The sequence below is a fragment of the Pseudonaja textilis genome, chromosome 3, assembly GCF_049901715.1.
Source record: "Pseudonaja textilis isolate UNSWEBS1 chromosome 3, rPseTex1.2, whole genome shotgun sequence".
In the NCBI taxonomy this organism is placed as follows: Eukaryota; Metazoa; Chordata; class Lepidosauria; order Squamata; family Elapidae; genus Pseudonaja; species Pseudonaja textilis.
This window is the reverse complement of record NC_141992.1, coordinates 68,718,675-68,741,460: the sequence shown is the minus strand read 5'-3', so window position 1 is coordinate 68,741,460 and position 22,786 is coordinate 68,718,675. Positions and strand designations below refer to the sequence as shown.

At 37.5% G+C, this 22,786-nt stretch overlaps 1 protein-coding gene across 3 annotated transcripts; it reads right to left on the bottom strand.

Annotated features, from left to right (window-relative positions):
* Positions 1-438: 438 nt before the first annotated feature.
* Positions 439-22,094, bottom strand: LHX8 (LIM homeobox 8). Of its 3 annotated transcripts, none has more exons than XM_087930037.1 (9): positions 21,835-22,094; positions 19,503-19,595; positions 18,257-18,421; positions 14,853-14,974; positions 11,002-11,222; positions 9,816-9,919; positions 6,690-6,785; positions 6,064-6,251; positions 439-706 (listed from the first exon to the last, which is right to left on the bottom strand). In XM_087930037.1, exons 1-9 carry the CDS (start codon positions 21,910-21,912, stop codon positions 523-525), a joined length of 1,251 nt encoding a protein of 416 aa, XP_087786163.1. In that variant the 5' UTR covers positions 21,913-22,094; the 3' UTR covers positions 439-522. The 3 variants fall into 3 exon arrangements, with proteins under 3 accessions (XP_087786163.1, XP_087786164.1, XP_026555971.1); XM_026700186.2 differs by lacking the exon at positions 439-706 and adding an exon at positions 4,263-4,473 and having other exon boundaries at positions 6,068-6,251; XM_087930038.1 differs by lacking the exons at positions 18,257-18,421; positions 19,503-19,595 and having other exon boundaries at positions 21,835-22,062.
* Positions 22,095-22,786: the final 692 nt, after the last annotated feature.

Here is a 22,786-nt window from a genome sequence, read left to right as displayed (position 1 = left end):
AATGGAAGAAAGGCTTATACCAATCTAGCCAGGACATCAGGCCAGGCCAAATCAATGAGTTGTTGCTTTGACTATTTCAAAGCATGGGCAAAATTATTATGGACTGCATTCTTCACCTGAATGAGAAACATATGGGTAGAATATAATTGTAATTCTCTTTTCCTGTTAGGGATGGACTTCTTGAGTAATAGGTGCATTGATTCACATTTACCAACAAGCTTGTTTCTGTAAGAAACTGCATCTCTCCTACCCAAATAGCAAGCAAGCTCTCAAAAAAATTAAAACCTAGTTCAAAGTGTAATTTTTCCTCTCTCAAAGAAACACTCCTTTTTGTATTTTTTAAATGCACCATTTGCTTTAAAATAGAGAGAAATGGGGTAAGGGTTAGAGCCCATGCATATTACATACCTATGTGGCATTGCAACTGCAGATCACCTTATTAAATCTACTCCCAAATTAAACCTGCCAACGAGCTACAAAATCATCAGCCTTTTTATGCTTTCACCTCTTACTTTTGTTCTATTACACAAAATATTTTAAACCCAATCTTTCTGAGTTTCTATGTACTGCGGCTTGGGTTAACAGACACTGAAAATGTTTGCATTTGAATGGAGATGAACACACACCTGCTTCCACTTGAACTGGCAACCACTGGGGGCAGAAGAAAAGAGCAGCTGCCTTTAGTCCAGTGATCGTAGTCTCTTGCCTTTAGAAAAAATCCAGACAGCAACATGGGTGACCACTTAAAAAACAGTGAACAGCACAAGTCATGCTTATGGGAGCAGCTCCATTGGTATTAACCATACCTAACATCTATTTGCACCCAGCAGAATTCCAAATTTATTCTGTAAGTGTGCATGTGAGCTCTAATCAATGGGAAGGATGTATGTGCTCTGTTTTAAAAACTTTTATAGTTGAAATTCCCTGGTGCTTTCTGACATTAAGAGGGACACAGTTTCTTAGAAATAAATGTATTTTGGCATAAAGCATAATTGAGATTTATTGCCTCTAATTATAATTAGTCATTTTAACACAATGAATGGTGGGTATTCTGATGCTATCCTATTGTAAACAGTTCAATGTGTTATATTTATTTATATCCTGCCTTTATTATTTTTACAAATAATTCAATTCCTTCTTCCTCCGTTCCCCAAAACAACAACCCTGTGAGGTAAGTTCACCAGAGAAATTGTGACTTGGTTTACAGTCACCCAGCTGGTTTTCATGGCTAAGATAGCACTTGAACTCATGATCTCTGTCTTTCTAACCTACCATTAGTGCTTAACCACTAGACCAAACAGTTTACTGCAGGTACATGCCATCTGACATGATACAAGAAGTCCTCAACTTACAATAGTTCATTTAGTGACCATTCAAGGCTACAAAGGCACTGAAAAAACGTGACCTGTGACTGTTTTTCACACTTATGACCATTGCAATATTCCACAGTCACATGATCAGAATTCAGACGCTTGGCAACTGGCTCATATTTATGATGGTTGCAGTGTCCCAGGATCATGAGATCACTTCTTGTAACCTTCTGACAAGCAAAAGTTGTAAAAACTTTTGGGGCAAAACTGACTTAACAAATGTCTCACTGAGCAACATAAATTTGGGACTTAATTGTGGTCATAAGTTTAGGACAACCTTGAGAAACTGGAAAGCTAAAGAAATGTTCAATTTACTGATGTCATGCAATTATATTTGTCTTTGTCATATAAAACTATGAACCACCTCCTTATAACTCTGGCCCTTGGTCATATCTCTTTGTGTGGTAAGGGGTTTGGCTCTTTCTATCATATATAGCTGCCAAATTTATAGGTGCAAACTCCCAGAATCTACTTCCCACGCTCACATTGCTTCATTTTGGCCTCTGTGCAACTCTGGAGGTGCCTAGCAAGAGAGGATTGTTAATTTTCCCCTTTGGGAAACTGTGTTTTTCCTTCCCTGACTTCATAATTTGCGTAAATTACGATCAAGCATGACTTTCAGAAAACACCCATGAAGAGATGGGCTGACCAAGAAGCAGAAATTTTTTAAAATATAGATATATAATAGAAGCTAATCAACTCTTACCTTCATTGGATCTATTCAATCCAATGAAGTGCTGCATGTCAAAGACAAGGAACAACAATGTGAAATGCAGCAGCTGTGGAACAATTCTAGAGTAACAGGTGAAAATATTGGATTCATCACTGTTAAAATTTTAAAACACATAAAACTATTCACAATACAAAGTTCATTATAGTATCAATAATTATTAAAAACAGTCATCTTGGTCTAAATCTGAAAACTCCTTTCTAGGAATGTATGGACTCCATAGATGTGAATACATTTTTCTTACAAAATTGTTAAACATATAGTATTTTAAAAGACACTACCCTTACACGTGCTTTCGGCATTTAATCATTTGAATTTGTGTAAAAAAAGTAAGTAAAAACTCTTGGCATTTCCAATGTTTGGTTTCCTGCATATGCTGGGTCCTCGTAGCTGTCATGCAACTGTTGCTCAGTTTATAAATACTGAAATATATGATAAAGATAAATTCTATATTAATCATGATAGCTCCTTTTAGGGAGTAATGAGGCAACCAGTGGCATCATCCTGTATTTAAGAACTCAGGATCAGCGTTGTTGATGATAAAAATCAATAAATTTAACCAGGTTTTACATAAAATATTATGTAAAAATATCTAGATGTATTACTTGGTTTGACATTGGTGCTGTTATTTGCATAGGAATTGAATTTAGAGAATCATGACCAGTAATCAAAGATCATGGTTGCAATAAAGTCTTTGCTTAGTAGCAATTGTATGTTGAGTATGGAGTTTGAGCTAAACTTTCTGAATGTGTAATTACAATGATCTCAAGAAAGCCTTAGAAATAACAGTATCCCAAGAATGGCAGATGTTACAAGAGAAAAATTATGATTAATGATAATTAGCTAGACATAACTCCTTGAAAGCCAAAAAGCATGCTTCAAAGCATATTTTCCACTCTGGATGTACAGTCCAGAGGTGGTATTCAGCAGGTTCTGACCAGTTCTGGAGAACCAGTAGCGGAAATTTTGAGTAGTTCAGAGAACCAGTAAATACCACCTTTGACTGGAAATTTTATAGAATTCTTCACCTGCCATGCCCACCATCACTGCATTTGATTTATAAGTATATGTATCAAAATAGCTGCAGGAGATATGGATGTCTATATGTATAACTGAAACTGAATTCAGATGGAATAGATGATTTGGTTAAAACGTTTATGTCAAACTGCTACTAGGCCACTGATTTAGAAACTTGGGGTATTTAAGAATTGTCTTGGACTATTAAATATATTATAAATATAAATATATATAGCTTCCATGTTTCCCTGAAAATAAGATTGGGTCTTATATTAATTTTTGCTAAAAAAGACGCATTAAGGCTTAATTTCCAGGTAGGTCTTATTTTGGGGGAAACACAGTGTCTGTCTGGCTGACGATCTTAGCTGAGGTTTATTGTTGGGATAGGGCTTATATCACAAGCATCCTGAAAAATCATGCTATGGCTTATTTTCTGGTGGAGTCTTATTTTCAGGAAAACACGGTACATAACTCAGAAGCTTTGGTAGGTACAATATATCCTGGAAAAAGCCAAACCAGAAAAATAGGAAAGTGTTAAATAAACCTAATAGTGCATTTCCTTTTTGTAATGTGCATCATTAATGTGCAAAGTCTATCTTCATTTAAATTATTTCCCATCAAGTTATCATTACCCTCTAATTTAAAGATTTACAGATTCAACAATTACAGAGTCTGTTTTCTGCTTATATCTTTACAACTAGGAAAATCATGCTGTTTTTTTTTAAAAAAAACCACAATTATACCATTAACACATTGCCATATTTGTTTGGCATGCTACAACAGAAGGCTTTATTTAGGTCAATTGGAGAATGCTGGCAAATGAAATTTTGCCTATTTGTGGACATAAGCTTTGAAGTATAGGCTGCTATGTAACTCAAATACATGTAATACTTTAATAACAATAACTTACAGATACGAACTAATGATGAACTATAATTTCACAAAGAATTGTAAACATTTTGCACAATTGTCAGTCCTGTCTTTTAGGCAAAGTGCTCTTTTGATGATAAATAAATTAACAAACACATAGCTGGAATGGACTACTTCCAGACAATACAAAAAAAAGATGTTTCTCTTCAATAAAGTTTGTAAACATACAGTATTTATGGAGAAAGCCATAAAAGTGTCCTGCAAGCCATCTATACTTACATACTTGGGCAACTAAATGGTCTTCAAAACACTTTGGATGCTATTAAAGATTAAATTGATTTTCAATGACAGAGTACAATAGGTGACTCAGAATGTATATCCTTACTCTCATGTCCCTGAAATAAATAAATCAGCTGTGATTTATTGGCAGCTGTGTCACTGAATGGGTTAGCAAAGGCTGGAGTCCAAGAGCAAAAGGTAAATGAGCTACAAAAATAGAAAGATTTTTGATCAGCCTGGCTGGAAGTAGAAAAATATTACTTGTGAATTAAAAAAAACCAATTGTATTGATATGGCTGAGATACTAACAAGCCGCACCCATTTCACAGCTTGTGAAGAAGTCCATGTCTAGAAAGACCATGCCTTCCAGATGTTCATACCCTGGTGATATCTGCTTCTCCCATATGAACTGTGTTTATACCTGCAGTTCTACAAGTTGCAGGAATTTTATTGCAACTTTGTTTAACAACTTGCCGAGTACATCTACAACTAAGAAAATTTTCATCATAAATATATAGAGTACTTTAAATGATGATAACTATTTCAGCTAAAAGGAGAAGCCACAGCTTTTGTTACAACTAGGTGTTCCTTTTAATAAACAATGGGTCTCAAAATATGCTTAGGATAAGGTCTATGTACCTTAATATTATATATTTCTTTCATCTACATGAACAATTTGATTATGGAGTGTACGTCTGTGTTTTAAGTGCTTTGTAAATAATACCTTTTAACCTTTTGGGAAGGGGTTGATCTATATTTTTTTACTCCTTAAAAATGTGAAATTCAAATGGTGTGACAGGTGGAATGTGGTGCTTAAACATTTCATTATTTCTTTAATGCACAAAAGGTTATAGTGGAGAAAAAAAGTCCCACTCTCATTGTATTGAAGGGGGAAAAAAGGGTTCTAGCTATGGACAAATCCAGAGCTAGAGTTGAATATAATCCCAAATACTCTTTGGGAATAGAGCTTGCAGAATAATTGTAATATGGCTTAATACCTACTCATAGCCCCAGTGACCTAAGAACCTACTAGAAATGGTCAAATAAAGTTCTGTTGTTATCATGAAGGTCTGTGAATGGTCATGGGGAGAGCAATCTCATTATTAATCATCCAACTATTATTTAAAAAAATAGTCTTGCATGCAAATTATCTTGCTTTTCTTTGAAGAATTCTTTTACCACCCATATTGATAGATAACTAAGAATAAGGGCAAACATTTTATACTGCAACTCTGAAAGGAATCTTTGGAGAAGTAATATGAAAATTCAAGAAGGTAGGTAGGAAATGATGCTATCATATTTTAAGTCTAGGATTTAGAATTCCACTAGTGGGTGGGGAGAGTACACTGAACTTATGCCTGTGATTCTATATTGCAAATGGATAGAACCATATTAATTACACATAATTCCATTCTTTCCATGCAATTTAAACAAATGCAAGAAGCCTCAGAATCAGCCCCTTTAACAAAGTGAAATAATAAATTAGTAGCACACTTTAAAGCATTTATTCTGTGGAGAAATATTATATGTAAAGCTCCCTTTTCCTTTCTGAGCCAATAGCAGACACTGCTACTTATCTCAAATGACTCTCCGCAACAGTAGGTCATGGAGTTTTTAATTTTTTTTAAACAACTCCCTGGAAAAGCTAGGGTTTCTCACAAATATGATATTGGACCCAAAATAAAGGTGGAATTGGCAGCCTATGGGTTGCATGGTGCCCAACCCTGAGCTAAAGGATTCGTTTCAATCATTCCAATCTTCTCATGTCCATAGAGCAGTTATAGCAAGCCACTGTACCTGCCATCCATGTAACTATGGAGAGCTGTTAACATTGTCCCATCTTGTGGCACATATGCTGAATATGCCATTTCTTCTAACATTGGTGGTGAAAGTCTAGAAGCTTGGACTGTTGTAACAGGAGCAGTGGATGAGTGGTTGGGACTAACGTGTTTCTTATGGCGTGCTCTACAATTTTGAAACCATACCTGGAAATGAAACAAAGAAACCAAGAATTTGGTTAGTTGTTAGATTTTTATTTTCGTGCTAAACAGATGAATTAAAAACATAGTTATCAGTTGCAGTTTTTTGCACTGTGTCATTAATTCCAGATAGAATCCAGTTCATAATTCATCCAGTTCATAGAATTATAGGGGCCCTATAGAAGCTCTATCCAAGGTTATAGCATCAACATACACAATCATTATAACTATGACTAGCATTGCTGATAACTACAAATCATATTGCTTCAGTCATGTGGAAGTATTTAATAGGAAACATTAATTATTTTTCTCTTGGAAAAATAAGTGTTTCTGAAATATTATAAGCTATTAAAATTATTTTAACTAAAATATTCTGGGCATTTTTAGCTTTATAAAAGTGGAGAACTTTGGTCAAAGCACTTGTGAAATATGCAGTATAGTTACTTGTATCACACGCCTGCTCAAGCCTGTTCTTTCTGCCAGTTTTTGCAGTGTTTGTGCATCTGGATTGTTATCCTGAGCAAACTGTGCTTGCATTACCTGGAAAAAAAATGAGCATGTTTTATAACATACTGACAAAAACTGCACAAATAATCAAGAAGCAGTCATGCTATAGCCTCAATAGTACTTTTGAAGTAAAAAGTATTTTTGAGGAATAAAGCTTGAAAAATAATTGTAATATGGCTTAATACCTACTCATAGCCCCAGTGACCTAAAAACTTACTACAAATGGTCAAATAAGGTTCTATTGTTATCATGAAGGCCTGTGAAAGTTCGTGGCTTTACTAAAGGCTTATAATCATAGCAAGGCACTTGAGCAGAGTTGACCTGAATTCTAAAAAAGTTTTAAAAAATCAAAGCAAAATTAATCCTAACCCTAATTTGTCATTAACATACAATAGGAATTTTATTATAAGGCCTTTTAAATATGTCTATGTAATACCTTCATCTTATGAAATGTTACTTTCTACTTGTGTTTTATCAGTCCAAAATATAAGAATCCTACATGGAGAAGTTTCACAAAACATACCAATTTTTCTCTTCCCTAATTCCTTCATTCATAGTTAGCTTTGGAATTCTTATACTGTTTTAGCTGGCCAGTAGCATGTACAAGTCCTGTGGTAAAGCTGATTACAGGTAGTCCCCGACTTACAATCATAATTGAGACTAGAATGTGTTCCTAAGTGAGACATTTGTTAAGTGAATTTCTCCCCCATTTTATGACCTTTCTTGCCAGAGTTGTTAAGTGAATCACTGCAGTTGTTAAGTAAGTAACACAGTTGTTAACTAAATCCAGCTTCCCCATTGATTTTGCTTGTTGGAAGGTCACAAAAGGGGATCCCAGGATTCTGAAACTGTCATAAATCTGAACCAGTTGCCAAGTACTTGAATTTTGATCAGATTTAATTGAATCTTGTAGTAAAGATTTATACAGGTAGTCCTTGATTTATAACCACAATTGAACCCCAAATTTTTGTTGCTTAGCAAGACAGGCATTAAGTGAGTTTTGCTCCATTTTATAATCTTTCTTGTCACAATTGTTAAGTGATTTACTGCAGTTTTTAAGTTAGTAATATTGTTGTTAGGTGAATCTGGTTCCCCATTGACTTTGCTTGTCGGAAGGTTGCAAAAAACGACCACGAGTTGGGACACTGCAACCATCATAAACTCATGCCAGTTGCCAAGCACCCAAAGTTTGATCACGTGACCACAAGGATGCCCCAATCGTCTGAAAAATGGTCATTAGTCACTTTTTACAATGCCATTTAACATTCAACAGTAACTAAACAAGTGCTTGTAAATCGAGGACCACCTATAAACTGTACATAGATCACAACACAGAGTTCTTGCTAAAACTCTGCTCTACAGTGTTGCCTGAGATAGTCATCTAAATAGACTAAAATGTATATGAGTATTAAATTGGATTTTCCCCAAACTGATATACCCTAGGATTTCTGAACTAGAGGTAGTCCTCGACTTACAACCACAATTCAGCCCAGAATTTATGTTGCTACGGGAGAAATTTGTTAAGTGAGTTTTGCTCCATTTATGACTGTTCTTGCCATATTTGTGAAGTGAATCACTGCAGTTGTTAAATTAGTAACACAGTTGTTAAGTGAATTTGGCTCCCCTCCATTGACTTTGCTTGTCAGATGGTCGCAAAAGGGGATCACATGACCCTGGGAAACAACAACGCTCATATATATGAACCAAGCTTCTGGATTTGGATCACGTGACCATGGGGATGCTGCAAAGGTTCATAACTGTGAAAAGTGGTCATACGTCACTTTTTTCAGTATAGCTGTAACTTCAAACAGTCACTAAATTAACTGTTGTAAGTGGAGGACTACCTGTACTAATATGTCAACTTTCTTATGTTCCCTAAATAAGATCCTAAAATATATAATTTCACATAAGTATAATGTACTGGAAATAATTCTGCCAATTGTAGAATTTTCAGTTAAGATCCTCCTTTTTTGTCTCTTTACTTCCTTTATTCTTGGTAATTGTTTTGTTTTTTTTATTTTGTATTTGTTATTTTGTTGGCAGTTTATCTTGCTTTAAGTATATGGTATAAACCATTTTTAGTGCACATTTTGTTTAAAGAGGTGGGGTTTAAACTTTAATCAAAATAAAAACATTTAATTTAAATGTTAAATACCCTATGTATATTTACAAGATCAGAATATCTAAAACACTAAGACTTAGACTAAAACAATTAAAACAACTTTTATTAGTTTAATTGCAAACCAACAATTAAAGTAAACTCCTAAAAGGATGACAGCATTATGGTGGCCAATGCAATAGAGAATTAAATAAAAGCAGTTAAGAAAAACGCTAAAATGTATTAAGTTTCCAGTTTATTTACAACAAAATAAAGCAATAATGCAGTAACTGAATACAGGAAGAAATTTGGTTCATAGACATACTCCTTTCATTTATTTTGCAGCAATGTGGCTTGTATAGGGTAACCTATATACCAGCTTGTTTACAATATTCTGAACACATTTAGACAGCTAATATTAAATTAATCCCATCAATTCACTATGACACTCTGCTTGGAGTGAAGAACAACAGTTTTGATTGTCACATACTATTGCATTTATATGGCATCAAAAATATGAAAAAGCTTATGTTCTTTGGAGATCTGTTGCTTGCACAGTTCCTGATACCTTTCTTCATGTTACACAGAACTGAAACTATTTACCTCCCATTGTGATTATGCAAATGTCTGATTTAATGAAATTCATCAAGTAGTCAAAATAGATAAGCATTCATGCTTTCACTTTGTAGAATTTCTAACTGCCTTGAGGGAAATTGAAAAGCTTGAAGAGTAACTAATTCATATGAAACAGCGAAAGCTCACAAATTTACTCCAGAAACATGCTGTGCCTTGGTATTAAGAGAAATCATATACCATTGAGCGTATAATTTTTTGTATAAGCAACTAATTTATACAGAATTTTTAAAATTATGCACCGTGTACAATTGTTATGCTTCTTCATCATGGCTATGCTCAGCTCCCCACCATAGCTCTGATTATAGCAATCTACGATTCAATGGTTCTACCTGCAGCTGATCTGCTGTGAAACTGGTTCGAGCTCTTTTTGCTGGTTTGGGATGATTAACATCTTGCTCTGTTAATAATGCACCTTCTACACTAATACCATTCCCTGAAATTAAAGAGAGAAGAAGTCCAATTGTAGCACTGATATTAGTTATTATTTACAGATATTCCTTTATAATCAACTTCCAGTATTCAGAATATACTTAAACTATAAAAATATCCATTATTTACTATTTTGAAACAGATAGTCTGGAATTTGAATACATATACCTTTTACATACCTATTTCATAATTATTCAGAATAATGAAATAATTTAAAGCAGTTTTTCAGAAAAATATCTGTATTATAAACCAAGTCTATATCTAAAAATAAATTCACAAGCTACCAGACAGATTAGAACATGCAGGTGAAAATTAGTTTTATTTTGCAATTAGCAGAGGTAAATAATCCAATAAAAGCAATGTTCATATATATAACTATTATCTAGTTTCATAGATATAACTTTTCTCATTGGCTAAATTTTGACAACCAAATCTACCCAACTGAAATAATTGACATGAAGTGAGCACATGTTTCTTTAAAAAGGAAAATATGCAGTCAATGTTAATCTGTTTTGAAAGAACTGCAAAAATCTAATTATGCCAAAGAACCTATTATGTCTTGTTTTGACATTTTAATGAAGTTTAAGAAAAAAAAACCTTTACCACTCAGAATATTATCACCAAAATGCTGAATACAAATAAAAAAAATACAGGTAATCTGTAATCTGAAGCAATTTGCGTTTCAGGATAATTTTCACCACAGTCATATTCCTGATCATGATTAGAGATAAGGTAAAATTCTCCAGACAGGTTAAAAGCTACTGAAAGTGAACTTCTCTTAATGCTGTATCCACACTATTAATGACATACTAACTATGCAACAACTTATCCAGTTAGAAATTGATTTTCAAAATGCATTCAAGATTCAGGATGGCATGTGACAAAGTACAGACATAAGAAAGAATACAGAAGCTGTATGAGCTATCCTACATGGGTGTCTACACCAATTAATTAACAGTAAAAGCACTTTGGAAAAGTGTTTATAACTGGTTTGTAAAATGCTGGAGGAGAAGGAAGTATTTGCATCTCCAGGAGAATGAATTCTGTTCTGGGAACGGTATTTCTCAGAATAAAAGGGAAACTTACCATTTTCAACTTCTCTTTTCAAGTTGTCCAACATGCAATCATAATGCACCCTACAGAGGACTTTCTCTTCAACCAAAGCAAATTCCTCTCCTGTCGAGAGCTGTCTTTTGCAGGAGAAACATGCAAAGCAGGCCAAATGATACACATTTCCCTTGGCTCTTCGAACCCAATCAGTAGAATGGATGTGCCTACCACAGCGAGAACAGCGTGTTCCATACCGTCTACAGAAAAAGAGGAAGAACAAATGAAACACAAGTCACAAGCCTGATTTTGTAACATTATTTTGCCTGAAGTTTACACTAAATGCTATTGGCCTCAAAAAAGCCTGAATTTGGATTGTTTAATTTTCATTTCATTTTATCAACCAATAGAAAAAATGCTTTTATATTGTTGACAAGTCATTCTTTTATGCCTTACAAGGCTTCTGGAGAAAACCATAAGGGAGATATCTAAGCACAATACCCAATGGGGTTATTCAGGAACCCTGTTATGTTATGTTATATACGTAAAGTTACACTGGATTTTACTTTGATGTAGTTGAAATTGCTCATTCTTTTCAATTGTGTATCTGTGTGAAATGTGATGTCATCAGTTAGCTAGTATCCTTAATCTTTTCAATTCAACCTTTATTTTTTAAAAAGCCAAAATGTCAAGAGATATGCTATTTTGAACAAATACGCTATTTTGTTTCCAAACAAACATTTAAAAGCAGGAGGCAAGTACACACAATATTCAAAACAAAAATAATGTACGGTTAACAACCAAACAAAATGGTTTAAGGTAAGAGTAACTAAATGATGGAAGGAAGATATTAGTACTCACCACTAGCAGTGAAAACCAAAATTAACCACTCAACCCTAGTAAATGCTTTGTAAATTTGATCAAGATTTAGACAAACAGTAGATTTTTTTCTTGATTTCAGATTATGGAGTATATCATCAAAAATGCTCCTCAGGCACACAAAACTGAATATAGGTTAAATACATTATATTTATAAACTGGAATCTAAGAGCAATAGAACAATAGTAACTACTATTTTATCATGCCATATTAAGTCGCATATTTGTGTCTTAATAAAAGGAAGAGTAGGGCATCACATCTTTGCCCATTGCTGAAAATGCAAGATTCCTAATTCCATAGAAAATTGTATCTTTCTCTTTATTAAAATTGTTTAAACAGCCTCCAGTTTGGATGAAGACCACAGTATGATCAATATCTACCTCCATTTTAATCACAATTGGATAACTCAATTATGAGTAAAGGGGAAAAAAAGATATATACATATTTTTTTTAAAAAAAAGATCAATATCTCATTTGGCTTTTAAAAAGAGATATATTACCCATAGTCTGCTTTAACTTCCTCATAACCTATAATATAATATAAACCTTTTCTTGTATGTATACTGAGAGTATTTGCATCAAGACAAATTCCTTGTGTGTCCAATCACACTTGGCCAATAAAGAATTCTATTCTATTTATTAATAATTTTCAAAGCCAGCTCCACACAAGAGTGTTTTATAGTTATCCAAATAGATGCTTCCTGCTAAGTGAGATGATAAAGATTTCATATACAGAAAACACATTTGTTTAAATATTTTGACAATATTCAGTCAACTATTATATTGCTATCAACTGAATGAAAAATAAAGTGAGAATGTTAAGAAACGTATGATAGTGTGTGCACCATTAAATTTGCCAAAATTAATGCAGTTAATGCCCAACACATCTTTAGAAGTTTATTACATTTTTCCAAATTTCAGGTTTGTAAATTAAGGTTTTACAAATAATTATAATTAATAAGTAATGCAGGCCACCTATACTTATATATTTGGATGAAAAAAAGTTGGTCAAGTATAATTAAAATGAGTTTATCATTTCTTTATGTAAAATGAAAAGTACAGGTTTCTGCTGCAGTCATAAATCCCAAACCCTTAGTAATTAAATGCCATATTTTCACTTACTCTTTCAAATAGCAGTTTATTCTAGCAGTAAAGTACTTCAGTGATATATCTTAGTTGGTGGGATACTCTGAAGAGAATGCAGGAATAGTTACTTCCTCATTGTGAAGGCAGTGAAATAGAAATACTTTAGTGCTAGAGAAAGTAACTGCACTTTGTGAAGGTAAATTGATGCAGATAGAAGGAAGACAGCAAGACTGAACAGAAAACATCATAGGAAGATCACACCCCCCCCTTTTTTTTTTAAAAAAAAATTGACCCTACTGCCAAATAGAAAAAAAATCATCCAAGATAATTGTGTTGATAATTGTGTTTGTAGGATCCTCAGTGCTCTCTGAGCTTGTTTTCTTGTAGAGGTTTCATTACCAACCTAGGTAATATCAGCAGTGTTAGAAGGGAGCGAGTTTTGTGTATGTGGCCTTTGTAGCACTGCTGATATTACCCAGTTGGGTAATGAAACGTCTTGAAGAAAACAACCAAGCTCAAACAGAAGGATCCTAGAGTTCAACCCTGCGCTACAAATATTTTCTTCTATTGATACTTATGTTTTTCTAATTATGTATCATCCCAAGCAAATAGTAATACTATTGGGCAATTACTTATGTTCCATCTAACGTATAAAAGAGAAATGAAATAATGTTTTCATCAAGACCAAATATGTGATCTAGTGACCTTAAGCACTGCATCCATTCTGATTTCAGCAAGAAAGCTAATTAACTACCACATCGAGGGCAAAACAAATATTCCAGCCTCTGATCACATATTCTGGCATACACATTTTGAGATATGCAAGGGGGAGTGGGGCCAACACATCATTCACATTAGGACAAATTAGAATTCCTGATTTCTAGTCCATTGAATATTAAACTTACCATACATGATACAAGGATTTTAGAAAGCACCTGGAATTTTAGTAATTACTGGTAGCTAAGAAAAAAACAAAAAACCCCACAAATATAATCTGCTTAACATTAGCAATTACTTTACAGCATGTAATTTAAATACAATTACTATGAAGAAAGAAAGAAATACCAGCCATGGTGGTATGTGTTTGTATGATGGAACACTAATACATTCAAGTTAATTAACCCCCATGCTCCAGCAAACTTATATAGAAGGCCAAGGATTATATAATTGTACATTGCCATCAAGATTAAGGATGGGGTTGGCAAGCCCACAGTAAATAAAAGCTTACAATAGCTGAACAAAACAAAAACAATTCTATTATAGTGCCCAAATGAGAGGAATAGTTTTTGGGCAGCAGTTGCATGAATTGCTCATGCTTGTACTAGTAGTCCCTAGTACTCTTCAAGCTTCAAATTCCTTCTCCCAGTATAAAAACACAGTTCCTGAGTAATATTTTCACCAAAACTAGATAAAACCTACTTAGCCACAACCATATGCAAAATATGCAAAATCTTATTGCACCTAGCATCACAAAATTACCAGGTCAAATAGCATCTTACAATATGGCTACTGTTACCATTACATGACTAGACCAAAAGTCTGGGAGAAATCTAATTGTGTAAAGAAATCTAAATCTAAATCAATGTTTAGACTAAATCTGAAATTTAAATCTAAACTAATCTAGCAATATGCAAAGTAATTTTTGCTTCTCTATATACATAGTTTGTTTCTATGAGAATCTTTTGAACTGAAAGTAACACTATACTATACATTTCCCAATTTAAAATATGATTTTTAAAAATATAGATAGAGATATAATTATAGACTAGAGGAACACATAGGTATATTTGTTTCGGTGTGGCACTGTGCCTTCAGATAATATTCCATCCGAAGCAAGTTGCATATATCTCTGCACAGAAAAAACATTCTTCAGATTTACGTTTGAGTTTCAAAATAATAAAATGTACTTGAGTTGAACAGTATACCTGAAATAATCTAGTTTGCAGAAAATGTCTTTGTCTTTGATATAGCAACTGGTATGCCTTCCTAAAGAGGTCCTGCATACACTGCAGGAAAGGCAGCGTACATGCCAGCACATATCATTTACCTAGGAAGGAAAAGGAAAATTGAAATCTGACATCACTTATTTGGGTAATTTATGAAACAAGAGTTAACAGTTTAAATGATTAAAAAGAAAAAGAAAGGTTCTAATTTTGCACATATTTGAAAAGATAAAGCTGAATCCCCAACTCTGCGGTTCTGTTGAGAATGAGTTTCTTGATCAGTTTTTGGCTTGTTATGAGTTTTGAACATAGACATATGTACAAGTTATTTAAGGATTTGAAATAAATGTTTATGTTAAGTTTAATAAATAATTACAGGAGTGAAGTGGCCGATACAATTACAGACACACTTGATTCAAAATGGTATCATGTAAAAGTATGTCAGCATGAATTTCTAATTCATAAACTATGAATGTGTAACAACTATGGCAATTACCACTTGGTAAAATTTATCATTGATATCTCACCTCTTAAATTATCCCACTACGTCAGGCAATAAGCTGAAATATGTTCCTGTAGAGACATGCAATTTTTGTATCTTTTCATGTAGAAAAGTACATTCATATATTTAAATAGACACATATAGAATTGTCTAATCCTGGATAGGGAATACCAATAGACCGTAGAGGTGGAAACGTGTTTCATATGATTAAACAGACCAAATTTTAGCACATTTAGACACGTATTAAAAGAATACAGAAGAGCTTTCCCTTTATTGTTAGTTTTAAGACATTCTTAATTTATGACATGAAGTTCAGAACATAAGAACATGTTCTCCTGTGATATCTTTGTTGAAAATGTGAGGTATTTTTGCAGTCAATACTATACATTTTATTAATATTAACATACAATTTGAAGTGTAAGTCTACTTTCTTTGGACTAACAAAAATAATAAAATTGCCTTAGTAAGATGTTATGAATAGTTTGTCAGTAATGCTATACCTTCAATAAGCAAAAATTAATTTTTGACCCGCTCTGTATAATTTCTTAGAATTGAATTTCTGAAGTGCCTTTGAGCTTAAATTAAAATGTCAGCATACTACAATCAGGTTTTGTAAATTAATATAGATATAACAATATATAAATATTGCCTAAATCTCAAAACAAATTAAAATCGGCATTAATGATGTGGAATGAAATTGACTGCTAACTGGACAAACAAGTTTTTTAATATGTTATGTTGTGATATATTACAGTACAAAAGTTTAAAGTTACAACACTAAGAATTGGAAAATAATGGTTATACAACTTTCTGAACGTCTGGACCCTTACGTTTTATAGCTAAATAATACCAACCACCGTGACCACCCCATTAGAAATAAAAAAATCTTTAAGATTTCTTTAGTGCAGCTAGCAATTTAGAAATAAAACTATGTAGGGGCCAGAGAAAGTTAATAACATTCATATTTTTAGTGCTCTTTACAAGTTTATAATTGCATTTAAATTTTCAAGAATTGCCTTACCCAACATCAATGTCTTTGATAATTTCCAGAACATTGGCCTTAAAATTTTGGCACTGCATGCAACACATTAGGAAAGTTTGGTTTGTAGTTAAACAATAATAAATTGTTCTTTTGTTTACAGCAAATCAGCTCCTGTTATGTATTTCCCAAATTCAATTTTTTAAAATTATGGGTAAATGAGAACATTACAAAAACCTCTGCAATAATTGTCCTGAATATACTGTCTATTAGTTATTAAGAAGACAATGATTTTGTTTAAGAAAAAACAGACACAAGCACAGGCCTAACATCATTGGATGATTTCACTGGATGTCATTTCAATAAAATAAGTCCATATGCTTTTTCAGAACTCATGGCTATGATCAATGTGGTTTGAGTCCCTTATACAGTTTAGTAGTTATTTGCTTTTCAGTTGCTCTGGCAAGCTTTTAAATATAGCATTTGTTGTGGATAAATATTTAATATCAAGGTATTTTAAAGACTTAGGCTAAGATGTCCAGCAGGGAATGAAACAGGGGTGGGGGTTGGGGGGGAGAGGAAATATCAGCTTCTCTTACTCAACTCCATGCAGCTAAAAAGCAAGAAAAATATTATTTTAGCCTTATCAGAAGAGAATTAAAACAATTTAATTCTTGGAAAGTGACACTTCACTAATACATAGATACAAACATATTTATTTGGCCTGACTTGAATGTTGAATTATTTATAGGAAGCTATTGCCAAATACAGCAATGTGTCAACTATGAAATCAAAATTACTGCCCTTTTACAATAAAATCAAAACTACCATCCTTTTACAAGAAAATCAGGTTTCAGTTTAGATTAAATCATTACCTATTTACCCATAAGTCATTGCATTTAAATTTACTATATACAAATATTTAAAATTACTGTGCCTATAATTATAGAACATGTTGAGAAGATGCTGTTTTACCACAAACGTGAATTAAAAATCAATTGTATCTTAACATGTGAATTAAAAATCAACTGTATCTTTACAACAAACATGTTGATTAAAAATCAATGTATCTTTACTATATCTTAATGCATACTATCCCTGAACCCATACAAAGTTTAAGTTTAAATATTAAAATTAACATAAAGTATTATTTGCCTTTTAATACTGCACTGCCCATATATTCCTGAATTAATAGTGACTAAATATGCAAATTAATTCAAGAGTGTTATGCTATTTCTGAAAGGCCAAAGAAGATGACATTCTGCCAAGTTTCATAGAGCTACTTCTAGTTGTATTTAATTTCCTTTAAATGTTAAGTCTGGTTGATAGCAACCTGAATTAAGCTCACCTGATGTGATCCATTAAAACAAAGAAAGCAGAAGGCAGGATTTGAAAATATTTGGGATGGCATCCAGGCTATTTTTCCAAATTAATCCCAAATATATTTTGTAATTACAAAATATTTGAAAACTGAGTTTCTCTTTGTGATAACTTGCCACTGCTTATCTATTATCATGAAAGGGAATTATTTCAGCAATACTTTTTTTCTTTCCAAACATAGTATTTATTCTCCAACTTTTTCTTCTGTACCACAAACAGCTGCTACCGGTTGCAACGAAGTCTCAAGACAACTTTAAAGCCAAACACATGTATCCACCTGGAAGAGTCACAAAAATCTGCAATCTTTATTCAGCTACAAAAGTAAGGATAGCTTTCCCCTCTATTCTTGCAGATAAGATAAGCGATATTCTAAAAGGCTGTCTCTCTTCCAATCTTAAGTCATTTCTTCTCCCAGACAGAGAAGTTTATTTGGCTTATGCTGCAGCTCCCCTTCCAGAAAATTACTACCATGCCAACGGCAACTCTACCGAAGCCTTCTCATTCACGGACCCAGTGTTTGCTCACCTTCAGTAGGTATTTGTCCACAATCTCTAGACCACAACTATTACAGATGCATTTGCTGGAGCCGCAGCTGCCTGAGCCAGAAGCCAGGGAACGGGGCGAAGAGGACGGCGACAGCGGGGTGGAAGAAGAGCAAGAATCCTCATCAGCCACCACCTCTGGACTCACCTGTCACAGAGACACAAGCACAGGTCTGTCATCAGCGGGTCTCGGTTCTTTTTTCCTCCCTTCAATCCGAGTCTTGGGGCCAAGGCTCTTTTGAAGCCTTTCCCCATTCAGATCTACTAGGGCACAAACCCGATTGGCGGATTGGTGACGTGTCTAGGGAGATTCTCAGCCACCCAGGTCAGCCCAAGAGGCAACTTGGGCTTTCTTTCTTTGGTTTTACTTTGAAGACGTTTTGCTTCCCCACCCGAGAACCGAAGAAGCTTCTTGGATGAGAAGAGAAACGTCTTCATTGAAAAAACAACAACAACCAACCAACCAGAAAGTCCAAGTTGCCCCTTGGAAAAAAAACAAAAAGCACCTTTGGGACGTGATTGTTTCTCCCCCCCTGCCGCCTCCCACAACGGTACTTTCCTCTCATCTTAAGCCAGTCCTCAAGGCAACGCGCTCCTCCTTAAGGCAACAACCAGGGCAGTCTCCAAGCGTGTAAAACCCGTTAGGGTTCAAGTCAAGCAGTTGTGACGACCCCCGGGGACAGAGGCAATCGAGGCACCGCCGGCTGAGGAGAACCGACGCCGCGTCCTACAAGTTCCCAACCACCCCGGCTGCAAGGCCGCTTCTCCCGCCCACTCCCCGTGAAGACCAGAAACTTTGCTCCCATTGGCGTCTTCTTACGCCCGAAACCTCGTTTCTTTGGGGACCCTCCTCACAAGTTCGGGCTCAGAGCCTCCCGCCACCCCTCCCTCCCGAAGCAAAAAAAGGGGGGACCCCTCGCGCCTGCAGTCGCCCAATCAGCTCCCTGGCCGAATCAAGGCGGGAATTCGAACCCGGGAGCCACCGGCAGTGACCTCTTGGCACAGCCCGCCGCCACATGCCTGCCTGCCGCCTGCCACGTTCAAGCGCTCGGAGGGCGCTTCTGGGCCAGCTGTCCCTCCAGGAAAGTTCCCGCTAACCGATACAACACCCCACCCTCACTTCACGAATTTCAACCTACCCGAGGCCCTTCGCAAACCCCAAGAACGTCCCTCTCCCCAAATTGTCCCTCACTCGTTTCCTCAGGGTTTGCGGCTCGAGTCCCTCTTACCAGCCCTGTGTCTCCGACGCTTTTCCGCCTCCTTCCAGTCGCCGCGGCAGCGGCTGCCCCCCGCTCGCTCTCCTCAGCCATGAGCTTCGGGAACTGCAAAAGAGAGACCAGACCGCCTTAGCGCCTCTCCGAGGGCGCCAAGAACTCGAGGCGAGGTTTCCTCAGTTGTGCGTGTGAAGAGGAGGAGAAGGGAAGGAAGCGGGGCTGTCGACCCTTCTCCCACCCAGAGAAAGTTAAACAAGGGCATTTAGAAGGCTACGCCGAAGCCACCCCCACCCCCAAGCCGAGGAGGAGAAACCTTGAGCTCTAAGTGCAGCCGCAGCAGCCTCCTCAAAAGCCGGCCCGGCTGCCAGAGCCGGCCTCGATTTGAATGAAAATGCCTCAGCTTGCTTAACGCTCAAGCGGCTCGCTGCAATTAAGAAGTCGCCCACCACTTCCAGCTCTGGCCTTCGGAGGTTGTAAATTGCCACTTAAATCTCTCCGGGCGGAGTTAATAGGCCGAGGGAACCACTCGACTCGAGAAATTAAAAAACACACACACACACACAACTGACGGGAAAATGGAGAGTCCTGTGAAAAGGAGAAGCCTTGAAACCAGAAGCCAGCTGAATTTAATTGAGGCGTCATTAAGAACAATTGGTCCTTGGGTCAACTGGAGGGAGGAAGGGAGGGGAAGGTACATAAGAGGGCTTGACAGGGCGAGGCGGCCGGGCTCTTTCGACCTTTCTCAGCAACCCCGCTCGGGGGCCGAAACAAAGCAGCCCCAGCCCTCGCTCTCCTTTATCAGCGTCTTCAAATCAGTCTCGGTTACCTCAGGATCGCCTCATTCGGAGGAGTTGCCTCCAGACCCTACCAGAGCCGTTAAAGAGACAGCGCTGAGGCAGCCTCGGCCGCAGACGACTGAGGGAGCCGAGTTTAGCCGTCGCCGACGGCTTTTTCCAGCAGTCTCTGGAAAGACCCACCAAGGCGAAATTGTTTTATGGAGCTTCTCAATAATCCAGGTCGTGGTTGTCCCAAAGGTGCTTCCCCCCCTTTCCCCAAAAGACAACTAACTGAATTTTCTTGGGTGGCTTTTTTTTTTCCCTTTGAAAACGTTTCGCTCCTCATCCAAGAACCTTCTCAAAGGGGAAAAAAAAAAGTTCAATTGCAATTTTGGAAAGAAAAAAAAAAAAGCATCTTTGGAACCACTGAGGCGAAATTGCCACGGCGAAGACCCTAAGCGACTTCTTGGTTGCCTGGCACCTAACAACTGAATCGGCACTCTTTTTTCGGGGGCTATTTATAAAAAGGCCCTAATTCAGGGAAGCTCTCGCTTCCACGTGTCAGAGTAAAGGTTTAATTTCCCCCAGCCCCAGTTTCCCTGCGTTGGGTCTTCTGGCAGGAGGACCCCGATGGAAGATTGCAAGGCAGTCATCAACCCGCAACCCCGAGATCGCTTGACGTTTCTTTCCCAGAAATGGAATTGGGTTCAATTGATCTGGCGTCAGTCTGGCCAAATTAAATCGAGTCGCTGTTTCTTTACCAATTGACTCTGGGTCGAAATGAACGTTTCAATTAGCTGATATAAATCCTAAATTGTGGGGGGGAACTATGGTGGAAAAAAATGAAGACGGTCTGCGATGTATCACTTACCCCGGATTAGTCCCATGGAAGACAAAATAATGACTTTAGGATTCTGGTTCTGGCTTGTTGATTGCCGGGAAATGACTTTTTTAAAACAAAAAAGGAAGCCTGCTGGTTGGGACGTATTGCCTTGAGTAGTTCGAAGCCGGAAAAAAAATCCTCGAGCCACACGAAGGCTTAAAGTCAAGGGACTATTCCAGAGTAAGTGACTGAAGCGGTGCCAGTCCTCTAGCCTAAATATTCGATTAATTTAGATTTCCTCCTGCGGATTGTTTCGTACTAACGTTTCCTATTTAACGTTTCCTATTTCCGAGGTGGGGGGGGGCGCGAAATAAACACAGACGAAACTGTAGCTTATCCTCTCCTTGAATGTCCTTTGCAGCTGGGGCCACTTGATCTGGCATCAGGTCAGACCGTGCCAAATTTGCTTTCAGATATATTTGGATAGTTTGAAAACGCATCCACCAGACGAAAGTCGCCCAGCGCAGGAAAAGAACGGGAAGGGAGAGAAGCTTTTGCTAATCCAAGCTATCAAGAAACTCAAGTAGTTTCATTGAAAGGCATGGAATTACTCCGGAACAAAAGGGCCTATTGCAGCTCCGGGTGGGGGTGTGTGGGGGGAAGAAAGGCAAGGCAAATTCGAATCCGCTCCGGTTCAGAGAGCGCTCCGAGCAGGAAGGCGAGCTGCTTAAGAAAACGCCCGGCTCACCTTCTCCGTCGCGAGGCGAAGCGCAGGCACGTCCTTCTCCAGTTTACACACAAACATCTGGCTGCTCTTCCAATACATGGCCCAGGGCTGGGAGCGCTCCTCGCAGATCCCCTCCCCCCGCACGGAAAAAGCCTCTCCGAAGTCCACCGGGCTGAAAACGAGCTCCCGAGCCGCCCGATCTCCTCCTCCTCCTCCTCCTCTTCCCGGGCTTGGGATCCGCGCCGTTTCCCGCCAGCCTCTTCCTAAGCGCTCTGCTCGCCTTCACTGAGGTCAGACCCTGGCAGAAAAAAAGTTTTGCTTTCAAGGGGGTGGACCCTGCAAAGAGGGAGCGCGCCTCTTGGCTGGTTGCTGGAGCCTCACCTCCTGGCGTAAAACCCGCCTTCCAGCCACGGCCAGATCGTTATCGCCACCAAGCCAAAATAGTCGCTCTGGGGAGCGCCTTATTCTGCCGTTTGGGTTTTTTTTTTTTTAAAAAAAAGGGGGAAGGGGCAGGTTAACGCTGGATTACCCACCACGGTAGCCTCCCCCACTTTTTTTTCCTCCATTCCACCCGGACCTCCAGCGGATCATCTGCCGCGGAGCGCAAGCCAAAGCCACGAAGGAGGACGCCGCGAATATTTCAGCATCTTTGCCTTATTCCGCGCTCCTTTCTAGGGCCAAGCGAGACTGGACGAGAGCGGGCCGGGCCTTGGACCAGACGGCCCGGAAAAAATAGCCTGCTTAAAGGGACAAGCAAGAATATTTGAGCCGCCCCAAAGACCCGCTGGGGAGATCCGAAGCGGCTTAATCGGCGCAAACCTGGCGGGCGAGAGGAGACTAACTGAAGGCCCGATGGGCGGCGGCGGAGCGGCGCAAAACTCCTGCATCTGATTTGCCACCCCCATCCCGCAGGCCAAGGCCGCATCTCCAAAAACGCCTCGGACTCGGACCCTCGATATGCCCGGCGGACGAT